The sequence below is a fragment of the Oreochromis niloticus genome, linkage group LG18, assembly GCF_001858045.2.
Source record: "Oreochromis niloticus isolate F11D_XX linkage group LG18, O_niloticus_UMD_NMBU, whole genome shotgun sequence".
Lineage (NCBI taxonomy): Eukaryota > Metazoa > Chordata > Actinopteri > Cichliformes > Cichlidae > Oreochromis > Oreochromis niloticus.
The window spans coordinates 23776343-23797165 of record NC_031982.2 but is presented as its reverse complement, the minus strand read 5'-3'; the positions used below and the strand labels follow the sequence as shown (position 1 = coordinate 23797165).

The 20823-nt window shown below is 36.9% G+C and overlaps 1 protein-coding gene across 7 annotated transcripts in view; it reads right to left on the bottom strand.

Moving 5' to 3' along the window:
- Positions 1-19139, bottom strand: part of LOC100691909 (guanine nucleotide exchange factor VAV3) — a 52114-nt gene extending 32975 nt beyond the window's left edge. For 2 of the 7 annotated variants that reach the window (XM_025899975.1, XM_025899978.1), the window contains exons 1-10: positions 18772-19139; positions 15427-15543; positions 7332-7390; positions 6653-6718; positions 5996-6125; positions 4847-4939; positions 4413-4481; positions 4229-4332; positions 3740-3839; positions 3350-3445 (exon numbers count right to left, since the gene is read on the bottom strand). In XM_025899975.1, coding sequence (XP_025755760.1) covers positions 3350-3445; positions 3740-3839; positions 4229-4332; positions 4413-4481; positions 4847-4939; positions 5996-6125; positions 6653-6718; positions 7332-7390; positions 15427-15543; positions 18772-18975 — 1038 coding nt within the window. In that variant the 5' untranslated portion in view covers positions 18976-19139. The remainder of the gene's footprint in view (positions 1-3349; positions 3446-3739; positions 3840-4228; positions 4333-4412; positions 4482-4846; positions 4940-5995; positions 6126-6652; positions 6719-7331; positions 7391-15426; positions 15544-18771) is intronic. The other 5 variants (XM_025899976.1, XM_005476624.4, XM_019347959.2 and 2 more) reach the window with 5 other exon arrangements.
- Positions 19140-20823: the final 1684 nt, after the last annotated feature.

Below are 20823 nucleotides of genomic sequence, written 5' to 3'. Positions count from 1 at the left end.
GATCATTTTTATGCTGTTGCCGTTGCCAATCAGATGCTTTCCAAATAGTATTGCATAGAAGAGCAAATTCTGGTGGTACTTTTCTCTGTTTATACTTTCATCAGTTTGACAAGACCCCAACACCATCCATCGTCTTTGCTTATCCAGTTCAGGGTCTTAACAGAGCCTCCACCGTGTTTTAAAGATGGCTGTAAACACTCACTGTTGCACCTCTGTCCCAGCTTCCTCCTTACTGGAGATTTGAACCAAAAATTTCAATTTTGGATTCGTGACTCAATAAGACCTGCTGCCACTTATTGTCAGTCCAGTTTCAGTATGGCGTATAATTTGATCTCAGTCTTTTTGTGCTGTTTCACATCCTCAAAAATCCTTCCGTGACAGCCACTCTTCCACCGAGACCATTTTTGATGAGGCTTCAGTGAGCAGTAGATGGATGAACTGAAGAGTCAGTGGCATCTCTCAGGTGTCATGTCAGGTCTTTGCTGACTGTCAGATACTTTTCAACTACTAAAAATTCTTTTTTATGCCTAAACTTTGGCATTTTTGGGAAATTCAACTAGAGAAATGGGAAGAAATTATGTGGTCTAAGGCTCTTGGAAAGAAAAGCGTCTGGACTTCTTTAAGTTGCTTAAAGACATTTCACCCCTGATCCAAGGAGCTTCTTCAGTTCCAAGGTCAAGTTGTGGAGAGTCCCAGATTTAAGCCCTGTGGGAGTGTCCCCCCAACAGGGGCAATGGACCCGCTAGTGATCCTCTAACCTAATCACACGAACCAAGGTGTGAAAACGGGTGTAGGTCACAATCAGCCAAGGTTTCGGGTGAACTCATTGTGAAACCTAGCCCCACTATCATGCGATTTCCTGAGGTCAGAAGGCCCAGGATGTGAGTGGGCGTTAAGGTGTCTGGGATCCTACACAGACAAGAAATTACGTGCTTCTGCAACAAGCTGTAGCAACAAAGTGCTTAAATACACTATTTAAAATTGGTTCTTTGCTAAGTTGCCTGTTATGTGTAGACACAACATTGGCTCATCTCATGAGTTGGCCAAGAAAAATAAATAAATACATTTTTTAAATGGTCGGGTACAAGGACTGGACGGAAAATGAGTGAAAAAGCAGCCAATGTCCAAAGATAAATGAGGAAGGAAAATATAAAGATTTGAGGAGTGGCTCAAGTCTTTTGCACACTATATAAATATCAGTAATGCAAAGGTAAAGGTAATTAATTCCATAATATATTCATAAAATCCATTATATAGGTAAATTTGACAGTGTACATCCATCCATCCATTCATTCGCTTCCACTTATCCTTTTTCAGGGTCGCGAGGCGGGGAGGAGCCTATCTCAGCTGTCTTAGGGCGAGAGACAGGGTACACCCTGCACAGGTCGCCAGTCTGTCGCAGGGCTAACACATAGACACAGACAACTATTCGCACTCACTCATAAAACAATTTTAAAGTTTGTCTGTTCTTCAAACTTGAAGTATAAAGATGAATACACACATGGTTTTTCTCTTCCTAGATGCAACAAACAAAACTCATATGAATACACTGCACTGCTGACATTCAAATACTATCAAATGTCAGCAGTTAAAGTGCAGCAAGAAAAAGGGATGTCACACACACACACACACACACACACACACATCTATTTCTTTAATCACATGGAAGTTACTGTTGCAAGCGCAACCTGCACAGGGGAATCAATCTGTTGATGAAACCTGTCCACAATCTCCCATGGAAGACGTTGGGTTCATTACCATCAAAACAACTGTTAAGCAATAAAGAAAACATGAAACAATTCTAGACCACAGTGAATTGTTTCCACAGCAAATAAGACTACGTACTTGAACAGAAAACGTGTTTGCTAGCATTGTGCTTCATTTTCTGCTGACATTTTATTTTTAATTCTCGACAGATGCTGCTAGTTAAAAATACATGCCGCCAATACTCTGTTTGCTGTGTGTGTTTGCTGTTCGTGGCAGAAAAACTGCGTTAGCAAGATTGAATCATTATTACAGCATTATGTATATTATATGTGCTTAATATTAAAAGTGGTAGAATGACTTTCGGCGTGACTAGCTCTGTGGTAACGTTACACAATAAGAGATTAACTATTGTTCAAACTGGTGTGTCCGCGTTGTGTATGGCACAATGCTCTTTCCTAACTGTGCTGTAACCTCTTTCACTTAATTTCCACCTCGCCACTTCTTTTCCCCTTTCTTTCTTTTTTGTCCCTCCATCACACAGTTTCTCCTCAGGGGTGTCTGAGAACTCCCAGGATCAACACCATTCACCATGGAGGGCTTTACCTTCCATAACAATTTTTTTTAAAAAGCTCTCTAGGCAAAGCCCTCATCTATCCTGCCAGCTGTAGTCTGACCTCTGATTCATACTGAGCTGGGGAGATGGTGTCATACAGTAAATCAGTATGCAGTGAAATCTGTGGGAAATCTAACAAGCTTGAAGTCTGGAATCCAGTATGTGAATGAATACTTTATGTACAACTGTCCTGCAAAACATGTGTAACAAATCTACATAAATTCTGAGAATGATTTAAAACAATCTTGATTCAGTTAATTTTGGAGAAAAAAGAAGAATATTTAAAATGCAATAACATAATGGACTAAATAATAACCTAGACTTTTTTTGAGTGTGGATCTTCTGGGATATCGAAGGGAGAGAACAATGAATCAAATTTGTGGAGGATGTCGCCCTCAAGTGGTCACTGACATGCTACAAGGTAGTTGGAGCAACTAAAATAAAGTTGACAAAAGCCCTTTTCACTCTGAAGTGATTAAAACTTGCACCAAATGTAAAAATTATTTTTAGTATTAATTAAAGAAAAAACTTTTTATGGCTTTTTCTAGGGCACACTTAGAAAAACCAAACAACATCTGGATATTGTGGATGTTCGTTCCTCCCATAGCAACAAGTAACAGTGCGAGCACCCCAGCAAGAAGCTGGGTTGCAACTGACAGTTATCTTCATGACCAGCTGATGAATGCTTTAGTATTTAAAATATTTGCAAATGATGATAAAAGTCTTTCAATAGCAGTATGTGTTCCGGTGGGGGGGTTTGGCGTTTTTTACCCATCTTTCAGCCATGTTTTTAGCCAAATTAAAAATGTTTCCTTTATTATCCCAGAAGATTAAGAGAAAAAAAAATCCCACCTATGAACCTGGAACAACCCAATTTTTTCAATTTGACATTTTTGCTTTCTTTTCTGGGATCAATCAACTAATCTTTCACTACACATGAACTTAAATTATTCCACAAAATAACAAAGCCACAAAGACTTTTCTGTCACATGTTATTTTTATGCTACTGCGTGAGTCAAACATCTCTACCTGCAAAAGGAGATGATACTTTAGGACTCTCTGCATTGGGACAACCAGCAGGTCCCTCAATGTAAACTTCCCATTGTTGGCCCTTTTGGAGCACTCCTGGAACAAAAATACAGTAACTGAACAGTATGACCTAGAATGCATCAAATACATACACGTTAAGTGTCCTATTGATGTAACTCTGACTGGCAGTAAGAATGACAACATATATATATTTTTTTTAAATTCTAGTATCATTGTTGTTAAAGCTGAAGCAAAGGAAGCGCATAATGCATTATCTAAAGACGTGTAAGTGCAGTGAAAACAGTATACACTAGAGGTCACTGAAAGCTTGATCTGTATATCGGTGGTCATTGCATGTTATAGAGAGGCCCGCTTCTTCTAATGTCTCACCTCCAGCTTCAGACGAACATCCTCCTTCTCTTTGCAAATGAGGTCTAAAACAGCGATGGCAATTTCCACTCGACTGCAGTATATTCCATAAATGAGCAATCTATAAAAATGCAATGGAAATGAGGTCATAATGAGTGGTGACTAGCAGGAATGGACACTGGGTGTGCACGGAGGGCCACACATGTTGTTAAGAATCATTTCTCAAACAGCTGTATATACATATATATATATATATATTTAGTTTTAATCTGAACCTTTTTGAAACACACCTGTACAAAGTTTAAGGACTTAAAATGTGTGGGCTTAAAGAATGATTTTTTTGCACCACATTGACAGCTTTAATATAAATTTTGCAGATAGTCTATGAAAATTAAATTACTACAAAAATCAGCACTTCTGTAGTTGCATACTTCCTCAAGTGAAAGTTCAACTCAAATAACTCAGATAACTTTTTTGTTATGTGCAACATGTTCATAATTCCTCAGATACCTCTCTTTGTAGCTGATAAAAATCTGGTAGAGATTTAAGGCATTTTTGTTTAAGATGGAATCCTGCACTTCAGCCATCAGGCTCTTGTGAAGTCTGACCAAGTCCTGCATCAGAGAAAGAAGCCGTCAGTATCTGAACAGAAAAGGGTATCTTTCAATTGTGTGTGAGAACTAGCGTGACTTACTGGAATGTTTACAAAAACTTTGTCTATTTCAACAGTAGAGAAGAATTTCTTCAGTGGGTTCAGGAAATACTGGAGACAGAAGCAATTGAAAACCTAAATGAAACTGAATTCAGCTCCTCTTCTTAGGCCATTTTACTTATTTACTTTACAGCTGGAAACTACAAACAATGTGAAAGTGAATTTGTAAATAATTCATAACTCATACTGAAACCATTTACACACGTCATGTAGGATGTTTGACAGCAAACAAATTAGGGAATTGGCAACTGGGGATTTCCCCAAAGTTCCCCATAAAAACCCCAATATTGTGCTCCGTGTGTTGTATAAAATTATAACAATTACAGCATTTACTGTCACTGAGATTAGATTTAGCATTATGATGCAGTAAATCCATCATTTGTTAGTTCAAAAGAGGAAAAACAAGAGTTCAGTACCTTCTCAATTGACTCGAGGGTTTCCGTGTATTTCTCCTCTGTCTGTTTAATCTCTGTAAGGCAGCAGCTTCGGATATCAACCTCTGCTTGCTTCTAGAAAGACAGATATCTTAGAAAATGTTGCTTGAATGTTTAAAAGAAAAAAAAAATCTTTTTGTTAAGCCTTTATTTCTATCTGCAGACAGGAAAGCAATATTTTAACAGTTACCAAAGAGAGAGTAAGGTGCAGCAGGTGGCAAGTGAATAAATGAACAGAACAGAATTAGGCCCCTTCAAACCAAAATTTACTAAAATATTTTTAAAACTATCAAGAAATCAGAAGAATCTGCCTTTGATGTGCTTTAAATTTTAGGATTAGTTAGGAGTTTTTTTCAATTTGCATGTGTAACCCATATAAAATGTTTCAATAGTTAGATTTATTCTATTCTTTATTCTAAGTATTAGGATTTAAATAACAGACTAGTATACTAGTAAGGTATCTCACCTTATTTTTCATAGCTATCCTCAGTTAAATCTGATGTTCTACCATTTTTAGCAATTTAGTCATTCATGTGTGTGTACATGTTTAGAGATCTTTGTGAGGACAGAAAATTGTCATGCTACTACACTTGTGGGGCCCCACAGTCACTTGTGGGGCCCCACAGTCACTTATGGGGACAAAATGCCCATCCTCACGAGTTTGAAGGCATTTTTGAGGCTCAAAATGTGGTTTCAGTGTCAGGGGTGTCAGGGTTACAATTAGGTTATGGTTAGTACTTATGGTTAGCAGGTTAGTACTTAGTTTTTCACAGCACTTACAATCCCATGAAATTTTTCTACATGACTCTATAGAGATTAGGGGCTGCAGAGGGGCGTAAGACTACTATAACATATATGTCTCTTATCTCAGTATATATTAATATATGACTGGAACATTTTTTTTACACTGTGGAAGTGTAAGTTATTTAAATTATGAGTCTCGGTCAGTAAAGATGTTGTAATGCTGAGTTTTAGAGGATTATCCTGCACCGGGTAAGAAGCTGCACTAAACTTTTAGTAATTAGGATTTTGTGGATTTTGTTTCCAACAACGCCCACCAACTATTCGACATGTGAGTTAAAGGTATTCAGTGTTTTGTGCGGTGTTTGAGAGGTGTGTGTGAGCACTGACTAATTGTGGTACCAGTGGGGGAGGCTGCTCTGTTCTCATGAGGTCTTCATAGATCTCGCCACCAGCATAATCGTCTTCTAGGCCATAGACCGCTGCGTACAAGTCGTCTTCGTCCTCAGGAACACTCTCACTATAACATACACAAAAAAATAAACACCACTGAAATCTGCTGATTATCAGTTAATTTTTGCATTCACAAGAGATGCAAGAAGTAACCTTTGTTACACCAGTTGAGTAACTCAGCATTAAATAACAATCACTGCGTTTAACATTCAGGAATTATGTATTTCCAAAAGGAATGATTCGCAGAAATGAAAATTCTGGAGATTATTAAAAGTCTTATTTTCCACGAGCATAATGCAAAAATTGCTCTATACACCCGTGATTACTCTTCTCTGTCGATCAATCACATTGTCAACAGCACCCATCCAGATCCCTGATGTGGGTGTGCAAGCACTCAGCAAAAACATGTAGAATTACTCATTCATTTCCTCTGACAGTAACATCGAAACGGAGCCAAGCCAGTTAACAAAACATGTGGGTGTCCAGACCCCTGGAGAGCATGGATGATGAGCAGAGCCGGTTCTGCTACTGAGTGAAATAATCACGTTCTATCAACACTAGTAATGGGCCCACAGAGAGAAGCCTCATACATACTCAATCATGTCTTCCAGATTGTTGTAAATGTCCTCGTTTTGTAGGCTCTCGTCTGTCGGAAATGGCCTGGAAGTGACAGTAAAGTAGTATGAGCTTCAGTATTTAACAGAATAAATGCTCTGCTGGGGGAAAAAAGCACTTCTGAGTAACTTAGGACAAGAAAATAACTTTTGATAAATCAGCATATATTTAGATATCAAGAGCAGTCTACTGTGTTTTTGTATAATAGAAAAAGATGGAAACTCGTGTAATTTGTTGAAAAGAGGAAGACTTGCAATTTTTTTAAATGTATTTTACACTGATTAATGATCACTTGTTAGAACTGTTAAACTGATCGTTCAGATCAACAATATCTATTCTTAACTACTTTGCAGCATGTGCTTGATTTCTGTTTCTGACATATTGATTTTGTATACTTACTCAACAATTATATCTTGTCTTTTAATTTAATATCACTGCTGTTTGCACAGTAAAGTATAAATAGAAACATTTTAATCATTAACTAAAACAGCTGTTAAAGCTGGAAATTAGACATAGCTATAAATGTGCCTGCAGTGTGGGTAAGGTGAGAAGGAGTAGGAGATAAGATATAAGTGAAAAGGAAGTTCACATAGTTAGAAGACCTTTTTTTCCTAGAAATAACACTTAGAAGCAATTTACTGAAAACTTGATGACTTACTTGAATCCTGCTTGCTGAGCAACTGTCGTGTGAGAAAGCTTGGACAGAGTGTCCATAACCTGGAGAAACAAAATGTGAAATTACCTTTGTTGGTTTGGTATAGACAGACAGAAAGAGAGGACTGACTGAAGAGAGAGAGAGATACATGTTTAGTAATGCAAATATATGACACTTATTGTGAGTCCCCAGTTTCAGAATTAAATCGATTCACTGAGTTAAGCTTTCAATTGAAGCTTCAATTATCATATGAAAGTCAGATTTAAAGCTCTGATAGATTTCCTGCTTAATAACAATACCAGCTTGCAGGGTTAACAAGCCAAATCGAAACAAATATGGGTGCTTCACATCATTCAAAACCAATTAATTACTTATATGCAAATGTTCCAGCACTGAAACAAGATGTATCAGGGTCCAATCGCAAGCAACACTGTGTACTTCAACCAAGACAGAGGAGCTGCCACAAAAACATACAATTAAATAACTAGCCTTCCTTTACTAAATTATGGATGGATGTGTTCCCATAGCAACATAAAGGGGCAAAATGTAGCTTTTAAGAAAACACTGAGCCCATGCATTTTTTACATTACAAATATTAAGGACGGTTGGGCAGTTGCCGGGTTATTCTGTGAAGGAACACTCAAACACTAAGCTGAATGCACAATTTGAGGAGTTTGTCCCAAAGAAAAAAAAATGCCACTGTTTGGAAACATTTTTGACTTTAGTAAAGAAAACAAGCAAAAGGAAGACGACAAAAAATGGTTTCTGCAACCGAAGGTAACACCACCATTTATTTATTGTTTTACATTTATGAACAAAGCAGGACAGCAATACCACAAAGGTAATAACACTTGGAGCACAATTATATGACTGAAAAAAAACCCCTCAGTTTTAATAGCTGATTATATTTATAGTACAAACCTAGTGAACTATGAGTTTAGGTTATGTCGCCCATCCTATATGTAGGTGCTGGAGCTTACTCATTCAATGTCTTGGGTGTGTCATTAATCACAATCTTTAATGAATGAGCATTTTTGATTAGTTTTCCACTTGCAATGAATAAGCATACAAATCTATCCCATCCCTAAAATCTATCTTTCGACATGAACGCAGCAAAGACCAACGCACAAACAAAAAGAAAGAGGCCACATGGAATTGCACAACAGATCATGTTATGACCATGTGAACAAACCTCACTTGCCGACAAGTAAAAGTTTACACTAAAACCACCAGTAAATAGCTGTAAGCCAAACTCACTGACCACTTTTAATGATGTAATGGCGTGAAGCACTGAGCATCGTTTAAATGCTATCTGTCCATCGCTTTATGTGTTTCTTGAACGCAACAGTGAGTTGTCTGCACTCAAATAGCCTACAGTTACCAGCTCTCAGTGCAATAGGACATCTTTGGGAACTGTGGTGGAACAGAAAATTCACATTATGGATGAACAGCTGACAAATGTGCAGCAACTCTGTGATGCTATCACTCCAAGGCTTTCCAAAATTTATGATGAATGTTGAACATGTCATCAAGAATTAAGGCAGTTCCTAAGATAAAGTGAGACTCACCACGTACTAGCAAGGCAGTCGTTAACGTATACATGACAGTTACAACAGTTTCCTTCACCAAAATAAAAGTTAGCTTCATTCAATTAGATTTTTTTATTTCAATTCACACAATTGTGTCAGGAAACTTCATAAAAGGTCCCTCTGTTAGTCAATATTAAGAAAGAAAACCCAGAGTGAAAAAGCACTTGGTGAGAACAGATGGAAAAAGCTGCCTTGTGATAGGAATCAGTAAAATTATCAACCATTAGCCTCTTCTGTATGGCTGAAAGGAGAACAAACCCACAAAAGTTAAGAAACAGGTCCCTACTAGTTAAACACCACATGATAGTAGCAAAATATGTCAGCGCATGACACATGACAGATACACACGACACAGACGCAACTGTTCCAAGCCGTCAGATTCACTTTCTTTGATTTTTATTTCTTTCTCGATTCCATCTTCTGTGGTTGTTAAATTACATATCAACTTATCTCACATCATAAATATCTCACATCATCACATCATATCATTTTTTGTAACAGTTTACAGAAGCATTGCGCAAACTACTAGTTACTTATTCTTTACCTATATTTTAAAATTTTGTGCTTTCCACAATAACTGTATTTATTTATTTACTTTATGTATTTTAATATGTATTGTAAATAAAATTCAAATTATGAATGCGAAGGGGGAAAGGCCGACAGTGACAGGGAGATGAATCCTCTGGAAGGAACCTCAAACTCACACCACGTGTCACACTTTGTAATGTTCCATAAAATAGTCAAATGTGTGTCAAATTAGTACAAATGTTGTTACATTGACACCTCAAGCAATGCATATCTGTAAGCGTGTATGCAGAATTGCATTAAATCACTTTTGAGTTATAAGTTAACTGCAGAAATACATGATCACCCTGCACATGACAAGGAAATAAATACAGATAATTCACGGCTGTTCATTCTTAACATAAAAAAGTAAACTCCTAATTATATTAATGCATGTGCAACACTGTTATCAGAAAAGTAGTTGTCATATTTACTCAGAAAAAGGATTGGAAACATCACTTAAAAATCACTTAAAACTGTGCAATTATATTTTTTTAAGAGGACCTGTAAAAATCAGTTCTTGGACACTGATCATTATTTCTTTCCACTGCGGTACTTGATCATTATGAGATGATTCATTTCTTAAACTTGCTGTAGTTAGTGTCAATATATAGTCTTGCCAAAGCTTACGGTGCTGTCAGAAGTTTCTACAGGTGAAACATTGTAATGTAATGCAATGTCCCAATTACGACAGAAAAGCAAAATAAATACCAGTTAACTTATTCACATCATAGTTTCTCTCTATGATAAATTATCCAGTGACAACGCTGCAAAGTTCGCAAAGTTACATTTTTGGATTTGCAGCTAAGATAGTTATTTGGGTTAGATATAACACCCTTTGAATCTTGAGTTTATCTCCCCTTCCTGTGTGAATAAGACCTGTGGCTTTGGCTAAACCCAGGTGTGCTTATGACTTCAGAAGAGGCCTGTTTGTAAAGTGTACCCGGCTTTAAAAGTGCAACATCGTGATGTTTGCAGCACTGGAAATGGGTTTTTTTTGTTTGTTTGTTTGTTTCCCCTGCATCACTGTTTGCACTTACAAAAAATTAGATGCCGTAGTGTAGCATAAAGTTCCACAATGCAAACGATTATATTGATCTCTGTGAACTTTCTGCCAAAATCTAAGACCACTGATGTAAATGTAACCCTGCTCCTGCACACTTTGTCCACATCATAACTGGTTTAATTCTAGTGATAGTGATAGCTACTGAATACAAGATTGAAAATCTAAAGAAACATATTAAAACCGAACTGTTTTTAGACAGATTCAGTGTAACTTACACAAGAAAGGAGAAAGATCTCTTGTGAATACATGAAATGAACAATCTAACACTGGTTAACATCACATTCATTTAGTGTAAATCCTTCTAGGCTGTCTTTTTTTTAAAAACAAGTTGTTCTCACACCTGACATGTCTGAAAGCCATTTGGCTGAAGCTACATGTGAGTTGAGAAGCAAAGCCACAAGCTAAGCTGAAGACCAACCGCCTTGGTTAGTGTGGCCTATTTACGATGTCAATCGTAAATCCCCGGAGCACTGTGAAAAAGACAGATAGCTGTAACATCGGATAAGAAATCAAATGTTCATGTTTGCCACTCTGCAGGTGCAAAGCAGTCACCTATCTGTGAAACTTGTTCTAATTTTAGCAAGTACAAATAAATTCATCACACATTCTGCCCTGTGTTGTTTTTGAGTCCCAAAAATAAAATAGACGGTCCATCAAACTTCTGTAAATGGTCTCTTGTTTATGCAACTACACAAAGTAAAAAGATTGAAACTTCATAAAGGAGAAGTAACCTAGCAGTGGTGTGATTAGACATGTATTTGCCTCCTTACACTGGGTTTCAGTCCATTTCAGGATCCATTTAAAAACTGTATTTCTTGTTTTTAAGACTTTCGATGGATTAGCACCACCTTCTATTGTAGATCTTTTGAAAAACTACACACCAGGCTTGAAAGCAAAAGTGACAGAGCCTTACCAGCAATGCCCTCTAATCTTTGGAAAAACCCATGTTTTCACATAAGATCTACCCAGTTTAAAACTCTTAAATCATTTAAAAACTCTTTTACATATATATATATTTATACATATATACATTTAGATCAACAGATTGACATTTCAGGAAATACATATATTTGCAATAATCAAGGTTGGACAAGAAGATTAATACCACTGTCTAGTTTGAATGCTAAATATTAGCTTGACCCAGAAATAAGAACAGGCAGTGTGACAGTGTAGCTCTATCCAAAGGAAAAACGTGTTAAAAGACATGTTAATTTCATCGTTTTGGCAATATATACATGAAATTCATATTTATTTTGTTTTGTGAAATTCTGTGCTGAGACAGGCACCGAAGTTTAAAATAATAATTTTCCTGGCAGCAGATGGAGATTCTGATATTTTATTCTACTTTTTTCTTTTATTTTCCAAGTTATTTGTTCAATATTTAACGGCAGAGAAACAAATACATTTTTTTGTATATTTGCATATTATTCTGTGCAGAATTAACGTGTTACTTAAATAATTAATTACTAATGGTCACTTTAATGGTCAATTTGTAAATATATTCTGTTTTTTCAAATAATAATCAAGCTGTTCAAGTCTATCACGCTGCACAAAATATACATTTTTTTATTAGCTTCCCGAAACAAAATTAAAGTCCATCAACTTTCTGAGAATGCTCTGATATTTTTTTAGATACCCTAAGGATGATTCTACGAAGATACAGCCAGAAAGGGAATGTAGTGTCATTAACACAAATTATAATCAGGAATGCATTATTGTTGAGAGTTTTTTGATGCTTTTGGTAATTGTCAGACTTTATGGGTTATGCGAATGTAACGTTTCAGAAGGGGCTACTTCACACTCTTTGTTTAGTTTTTACCATCCTTAATGTGAGCTTTGCTGAGTTAAGCATCAAAGCACACATTTAAAACGGTCTTTTCCTATTCTTCAGTGTGTGATGGTACGAACTGATCACACAGTGATAATCTGTGCATGAAGGTTGCGTTTGGCGAGCTACGGTAAGAAGACGGACGGCGCTCTTATTTCTAAACGCTAAATATTAGCTTAGCGCAGAACAGTGAAGCAGATGGCTTGATGTAACGTCCAGCTACCTACACTTAATTAATTATGTAATTATATATTTATTTAGGAACATTAATAAATGTATTATTTATTTTTTATTAAATTATGGGCAGATATGGACATTTAAGTTAAAAACAACAATTCACCTGACAACAATTCCAGATATGCATTTGCTATCAGCGTATTTCCTTTATAACAAAAACCTGAATGGTTTAAATAGTTTTGTGTTTTTTGAATTTTTAACACACAATTTTCAAAAAATTTGCCATTGCAAAATAGATGTTTTGCAACAGATAAACACTGAAAACTGATATCACTGAATATGATCCTGTTTGCCGATATGCCGATACCACTCAACAACATTGACACTGGCCAGAAATGACTCTTACACTTTAATTTAATTTCTACAAAGATTTGAATGTAAAATATATCTGTCAAAAAGCTCAAATAATAATGTATAGAATGTATAATAATGTACAGATACAGCAGTTCTGGCGTAGGCAGGTAAGGACTACGCCAGGCATAAATATGTATCATGATAATTATTTATAGTGGTAGGGAATTTTACTGACTCCTTTTAATGTTTTTAGCGTAAGCCAAAGTAACAGGTTGCTAATAATATGATTATATTTTATGTGCTGACATGCATTATCAATTTTCTCATCTTATTCTCAGGAAGAAAGCGTGACGTTATTTCCCCAAAAGAAAAATACTCTTTTCTTATCGCATGAACTTCGTACAAAAATAATGTTGTTTTATGAAAACATTAATAGTAGTTTATACTGAAAGAAGAAATAAACACACTTCTTGCCCCTCTGCTTTATCTCTCTAGCCTTCAGCCTTCTACATGCAGTCAGTTTGGCTCCCTGCAGTGAAGCCTGTAGTAACTCAGCTGAGGAATGTAGGTTACAGAGCTCTCATTAGATATTCAGTGGACTAATACTCAGTCCACAGGCAGAGCTGGCACAACTCGACCCCAAGTGGATTACACTGGTTGAGATTTGAGATGTTCCTTTTTTGGATTTTTCTGTAAAATAAAGAAGAGATTGAGCATTTCTTCTTTAGACGTACAGCCCTTCATGGAGCCAATCCAACCCAACTGCTTAACCTACAGTCACCCGTATTTCTAACTAACGATAAAAAAAAGCAATGATCCGGTGCAATCTTTATCCTCCAGAGGCTTGTTTGTTTGATGGACAACCCTTGAACATGGCTGAGATTATGCAGCCCGGCTTGGATGTAGTGTACATATTTGCAAGCCCTACCTCCCCTGTGGGATTATCAGCAGCCAGATTAACTGGAAGCTTCTTTAGTGCACAACACACTGAACTGAAAGAAAAGAGAGCCTGTATGAGAAACTACACACAAAGCTTGGTATGCGCTCACTCATAGTTCACGAATGACCACTTTCATGCTACAGACGGAAGTGAATTCAGTATTGCAATCATATATAGTATGCCTAAGTGATGATGTATATAAGATATATGGTATTATTTTACCAAACTAAACTCATGAGATACCGAGTTTAATTTGGTAAAATGCTTTTCGTGTTATTTAGACACAATAAGCATTCAGGCAAATTTTAAAAAGAGACAAACAAGCCCATTTAGGCTGCAATAGACTGGCGAACTGGCCCAGGCCTGCCCTGCCTCTTGCCCCATGTCATGTCAAATAGGCTCCAGCCTTTCTGGAACGGTGAAATGGATAATGAGTTAAGAAAACGCATGGATGGATAGCCCAATCTTATGTACTTCAGAGGTAAAAAATCTCAGATAAAATACATTCAGCATAGATTAATACATATGCTCTAATAGTTTTATTTTAAAAAAAACAAATTATAATTTTCTTCAAGCCTCTCAGTGCTTAGACAACTCATAATGCCCCCAGGTAAAATGGTGTACTTAAATAAGGAAATGTGGGAATAAGGCTCCTCAGAGTAAGTGTGCTTTCCATGGAGAAGTTAAATTAGGCTCCTGTGCTTTAAGCGACAGTCTGCTGAGTGGCTGCACAGAGCGCACTACAAACCCACTGACCTGGTAACGCTGTGTACACACACTGAAAACAGGTCCCGCAATAACACAGCAATAAAAAGAAGTCAGCCAATCCCTTCAAAAAGCTCCATGAAAATGTAAGGCCAGGCAATGGGAAGGCAAACAGCCAACACTTTCAGACTCACACACAGAGAAGAAGCACACGCACACTATGCTTCCATCAGACTACCTCAGACTTGTATTTTAAAGAGTTGGCAGGATTTATAAATCAATTAGGACAGAAAAACAGAGCAGGTGTGGCATCATTTACACCAAAAGTCAGCTATGAAGACAATAATGCAATGAAACATCACAAGCGTATACACTTAAGGCTTGTTTTGAAAATGTTGTCATCTGTTCAAGCTTTTTTGTAAAACACTGGAAGAATTATTTTGTTAATGAATTGTTCTTTGGTTCTTTCTTTAAAAAGAGAGAGCTGTTACAGAAAATTCTCTTTTTTCCTTTTAGACAATGATTTTCTTTTATTATAGATGTATAATGTGTGAGGAGTTTGGACAAAATTTATTATAACACTTATTCTAAACTATTACTTCTATCTAATATCTGAGCAATGGAGAAAAACTGAAAACTGGTTTACTGACTGGACAGACCATGTGCACAGTTATTATCACTAGTTCAAATGTAATAGTGCCGTATCATACAATGTATTCACTCAAACTGATCTCTCTTGTAACTATCTTGTACAGACTTTTATAAATGATTCTAATAATTTTAAAAAATTAGAGAAGAATGTTATCATATATGAAATCACTGGACTGTTTCGTAGTGCAATGTTAGAAAATCATAATGAAAGAAATGGGTGCTACCTTTCCAAAGTCTCGGACATCAAAGAGATCAAAGGCTTCAAATAAGTCACTCTTCTTCATCCCAAACACATCACAGCAAGAAGCCAGAAATGTCCGAATGTTTTTCAAGCACAGGAACTGCAGAAACAGGGCAGAAACAGACCGTTATATTACATAAAAAGTGGTATGTAGATGGATTTAATTTGACATTGTTTACATTTTTTGTAACTAGCTTTTGTTTAAAGATGTATGTACAAACATAAAAAGTTGTTTTTTAAGGCTATCTCAACCCGAACTCAATACAAATTACAGGTTTCAAGAAGGTTTTATCTCGACAGGATTTTTGAACACTCGTCATACTGAAAAACTAACACCAAAGAAGAATAATCAGAATTTTTTTACATAAACAATTTTACTTGGAATTATTTAGAAGAAACAGATCTTATGTTCCGCAACTGCTGACAGCACTGTTTGTGGTTTTTCCCAGAATAACAGTCGTGCTGTTTCTGAAAATACCTGTTAGTTACGTGGAATCTCATTTAATCTAGAGCCAGCACACAAAAATTAAGTCGAATAAAAACTAAACTACCGACATGAGTAGATACCACAGTAACATTAAAAGTGTACTTTCCATTGTTTGGAAAATAAAAACAAACACTTTAACCTCCTTTTTAATGAAAATCAAGTTTAATTTACAGGATAATTTAAAGCACCAAGAATTCAAAGTCCCTTTTCTAAACATAAAAGTAAACTACACACACACTCTACAAACTGAAAATGAAAATTGAAAGTTTTACAATGTGAAATGAAACCGCCAAATATGTCCTCTGTTGGTGTCATTTCCTATCAGGAGCTTTGTCTTAGTGGGAAGACGGCAGCCAACAGAAACATTGGACATAAAGTTCTGGTTTAGAGTTCAAGATACTAGTTTGAGTCACTTCAGTTAAAAAGAAAACGTATACAGCACTGTTAGATCACCTGTTAGAAGTGTCTCGGTTCATTTTTCCTGTCAAACACATTGCTGAGCAATGGCTGATTTAGAAATTGAATGTGTAATAATTTAAGCAGTAAGTAAGAAAATTCTTGAGAACAGATATTCTTCTTTTTTATCACATCAGCTCATCATGGAGACGCCTGTAATCACTCCACCGCCCCCAGGGGCCCTGTTTGTCTACGGAGGAAGTGCAAGAACATGATGGCTTTGCACCACCAACAGCCTCATACTTTTGAACACAGTCACAGCCCTGGTGCACATTCTTTTATTCACATTTAGAGTAACACCCAGAAACTCTGGCACCACAATAATGAAATGATTTTTTTTTTTTAAACAACTTTTAAATTTATTTTTTTCCTTTTTCATTTTCAGTTAAATGTGGTCTGTTTGTGATTTGTTTAGCTAAGTTTACTTCCTGTTAAACTTAAACTAGGCTACTTTAAAAAGCTTTTACTTTTTATAACTTTGGAAGCAAATAATAAGAGAGGCAGTGGGTATTTGCGTATCCAATGCGTATTTGTTCATATTTGTTCATGACTGACAGTCAAAATGGCTATGTGAATTGTTATTTGAATTTGTACCAAAAGTCAGCATACAACACGGGTCTTGGGTGACTTTTCATCAGTGTACACTTTAGTCGTGTTCACCAGTGCCCTTGTTTCATTTTTCGAAGATAGCCCATCAGCAGATGACAATGAAAGAGCCATTTAAAATATGGAGCCCACTGACACACATGCCTTTTGCAACCATCGTCAAGTGGCCTACAGCTGCGGGCTATGACTATCCATTGTTTGGCCTGTTATGCCCTGGGTTTGCTTTAACTCTCTTTTAAAAATATTAAAGAAAAGCACATAGACACTGATGGAGCAGACAGTGCAAAGCATAGCACATGTACATGGGTACATGGTACAGTTTGTGAGACAGAGCCCAATCACTCATGCGGATCCATCACTACAAAAAACATATCATCATGATGATTATATCATGGTGACAGCTCATTTCAACCAAAGTGTATATAATTTGCTTTCAGTGCCTAACTATTTGATGTCAGCTAACAAATTATAAAATGTATTTATGTTCATTTTTTTTGTCTATGCATCACGTCACTGTCTTTTTATGGTGAATGATTAACAGTATCTTTGACTTTAATCGTTCGTTACTCTTTCAACTAGATGCAGAAAGATCTAATCACATGCCTGAGTATGCTGCTGAACAGGAAGTGCTGCTGTTACAGTAACGTAGGAGCACAGAAAAAGTATAAATATATTGGTAACCTAGGCATGCTTTAATTATATTTGTAGGCACACCTACAAATACACATATTACACCAAGGAACACACTTTTGATTTAAAACATTAAATTGGTATGCTTTGTTTTATTTTATTTAACTCTCTTCCTGGCCAAGACAGTGATTTGTAGTCAGGAAAGCAAGAGATTTAAATAAAAATTAGCTTAAAATTAGCTTATTACACATGTCATATGCCATCAAACTAAACAGCAAGCCGCTGCACAAATGTAGAGTTTCCCAACTAATGGGTGGATCAAAGGCAGGATTTTATCAGATCTCTCCAGAGCCTTCAGCTCCTGAAGGGTTACTGCATGAGCAAGGAAAAGTCTATTTGGACGATTTCTTAGTGTTTCACAAGCCAGAGAGGTTTCACACAAGCTAGAGAACTTTCTCTCCTATCCAGAAAAAAAAAGAACAAGACACTAGAACAGGACACAGAAAGTGAAACATCATCTTCAGAATAAAAGAAATGGGTGAAGCTATCTGTCAGAGGCCACTCCACGGCTTTAGTGACACTTATCTGTTGGACCCAAAGCCAAATAAGACAGGACACAAATAAAACTGTGTGTAATAGATGGAAATCATCTAAAGCTCGCTTTAAGCTGGAAATCCTTAGAATTTGCGGTTTTATTTTGAAAATATGGAATAACTTGAAGGGAAGATCTCACCTAAGTCTTTAAGAAAACTGGAACAGGCTTCTGTACCCTAATTACAGTAGTTCCTTGCAGGCAGAACAACAAGATATAAAACGCCCTAATAAAGCGTCCACCGTTTCTCTTCCATGTATTTAGGAACCCTATTTAGAATTGCTACAGCTTGATCTTCTTAACACGGAGCTGCAAACATGTCTTTGTCCACTTTCACACATTTTTGATTAGGCGTCCTCTTCCACCAGCGGAACTACTTTGCTTCTCTAGCAGTGGTTATTGGGCAAATAAACTTAACCTCGACTTTCCTGGACTCCACTATAGGTTTAGCTTATGGCATGCTAGTGAACGCATGAATTTGGTTTCACAATATTTTTTGCAGTTTTTCTCAATGTTACAAGTAATTCGTAAAGTAGCGCATAAAATGATGGGTGTACCTGTGACATTTGTGGCCTGAGATTGATCTCCTTTAGGTTGATAGTGTGGGGTCTTAGGTTGTTGAGCAGCTGGCACAGCAGCACCCCGTCCCGCAGGGTTTGCGCCAGGTCGAACACCTGCGCCGTGTCCGCAGTTACCCGGTGGTTCGCAGGCAGCACGTTGCAGCTGATCAGCCACATCGCACATTGCCTCCAATACTCCATGTTGGCGAAGAGCGGAATAAACCGCAGGCCAATACCAAATTTAAAAACTTTGTCCGCTTATTAAGTCTGTGCACGGCATGGGGAAGAAGCTGCGTCCTGAGCCATCCGCATGTCTCTTCAAACTCCAGCATCGCCTCTGGAGGACAGACGAGCCGCTACAACTTATGAAAGCTGCACACCGATGGGGGTGGCTGTTCTGAAACCCCCTGTGTTTGAGTGAACTTCCTCTTCCTTATTTTGTAATCTTTGCGTTCCTAAGTCTCTTATTTTGCTTGTTTGTTTGTTTGTTTACTTAGATATGTCCCTTTATTTGTGAAACAGTCATGCGCAGAATTTAACGAAACAAGCTGTGGAAAATTAGGTCTTTGTAAGGCGTCTTTAACACATGGACAACTGTTTAATCATATGTCTGAGGCTGTGCAGAAATGTTCTCATGTTCGCCACATCTCTGTGAAAGAACATTGATTTCACCCTTTTTTTAAACTTTATAGTTTCTCTACTGAAGTTGCAGGCAACGGATAAAAAAATATTCATATTTACTTATAGAGTTGCTGGTTTCTTTGTATTTGAGGCACTGTCAGTGATCATTCGCATGTTTCAATTAGAGCAAGGGGCACTGGAAACAGGTTTAGTTCTTATGTCACCATAAACACCACTTGAAAAGTTAGACGACCGCAGTCAGTGCCCTATACTGGCCAGACTGCTGTGCACTGATATAGGCAACAATATAAAAAGACGCGGCTTCCATTATTCATCAAAGGTGTGGGTAGGAAATTTGTCAGAACTCAATAAGCATGCGTGCAGTTATCAAGGGTCGCGATTTTTATGCAGTGATAACGCCAGAGTATACAGTAACCTGCAGGGGGCGCCAGAAACGCACAACCTTTTTTTCAAAATCCTTGTGGATTACAGCCTACTCCACATAATTATCATATTATGACAGTTGTGTTATTTGTGAGCCCGGGCTTTGTGCACACATACACCTTGGTCTTATAGGTGAAAATAAAAAAAAAAAAGTCCCAAAATTAAAAAGTCCCAATCAGCCACATGTTGGCACTGAAGTTCCCCTACTCCGAAGACTTGGAAATTTAAGGCTACCATGATGGATTGAAGCTAATTTACATTATGTGGAAAAATGAATATGGATAAACTGTGCAACATTCACTCAAAAGTCGTTCCTTCGAGGTCTCCTCACAAGGCATCTCGGTGAACTGTATAAATGAATGAATAAGCTTGTGCTAGTATCAAACTGAACTTGGATCATTGCAGTCTTCGTTTTGTGCTCTAAAGAATGACATATATCATGACATGGTGTCATTCAAGGTTATCGTTTAATCGAGAAAAATTTATAGGTTGGGGGGGTGTACAGTTGAGACTCAACTTCTTACACAATGTCCACCTGATTGAGTAAGTGGGTGAATGAGTGTTTTTTTCGGGGGGGTGGTCTTCTTTTTTTTACTGGTTTGTTGTATATTAATATGAGCTTGTAGCCTCCGGTGTTATTCTTGCTGTTTTCAACTGGTCTTGACCTTAATAACTTTTAAATTTTGTTTGATAGAAAAACATTTAAATGAAATAATTAAATAATGAAATAATTAAACATTTGCAATTTCTTTTCAGTGTTTTGCAAATTATCTGCGCTTTGCTGATGTTCAATAAATGAAATGTTCACTTACAATAAATATAAACTAATTTTATGTATTATTAATGTGTTCTTATTTGTATTATTATTATTATCGTTATTATTACTGTTGCCAAGGGAAAAAAAATCGTTAAAATGAACTATAACTTGTTTTCATTCACTAGCTTGTATTGCATTCCAGTCTTATATAATTTCTCTTTGTGTGC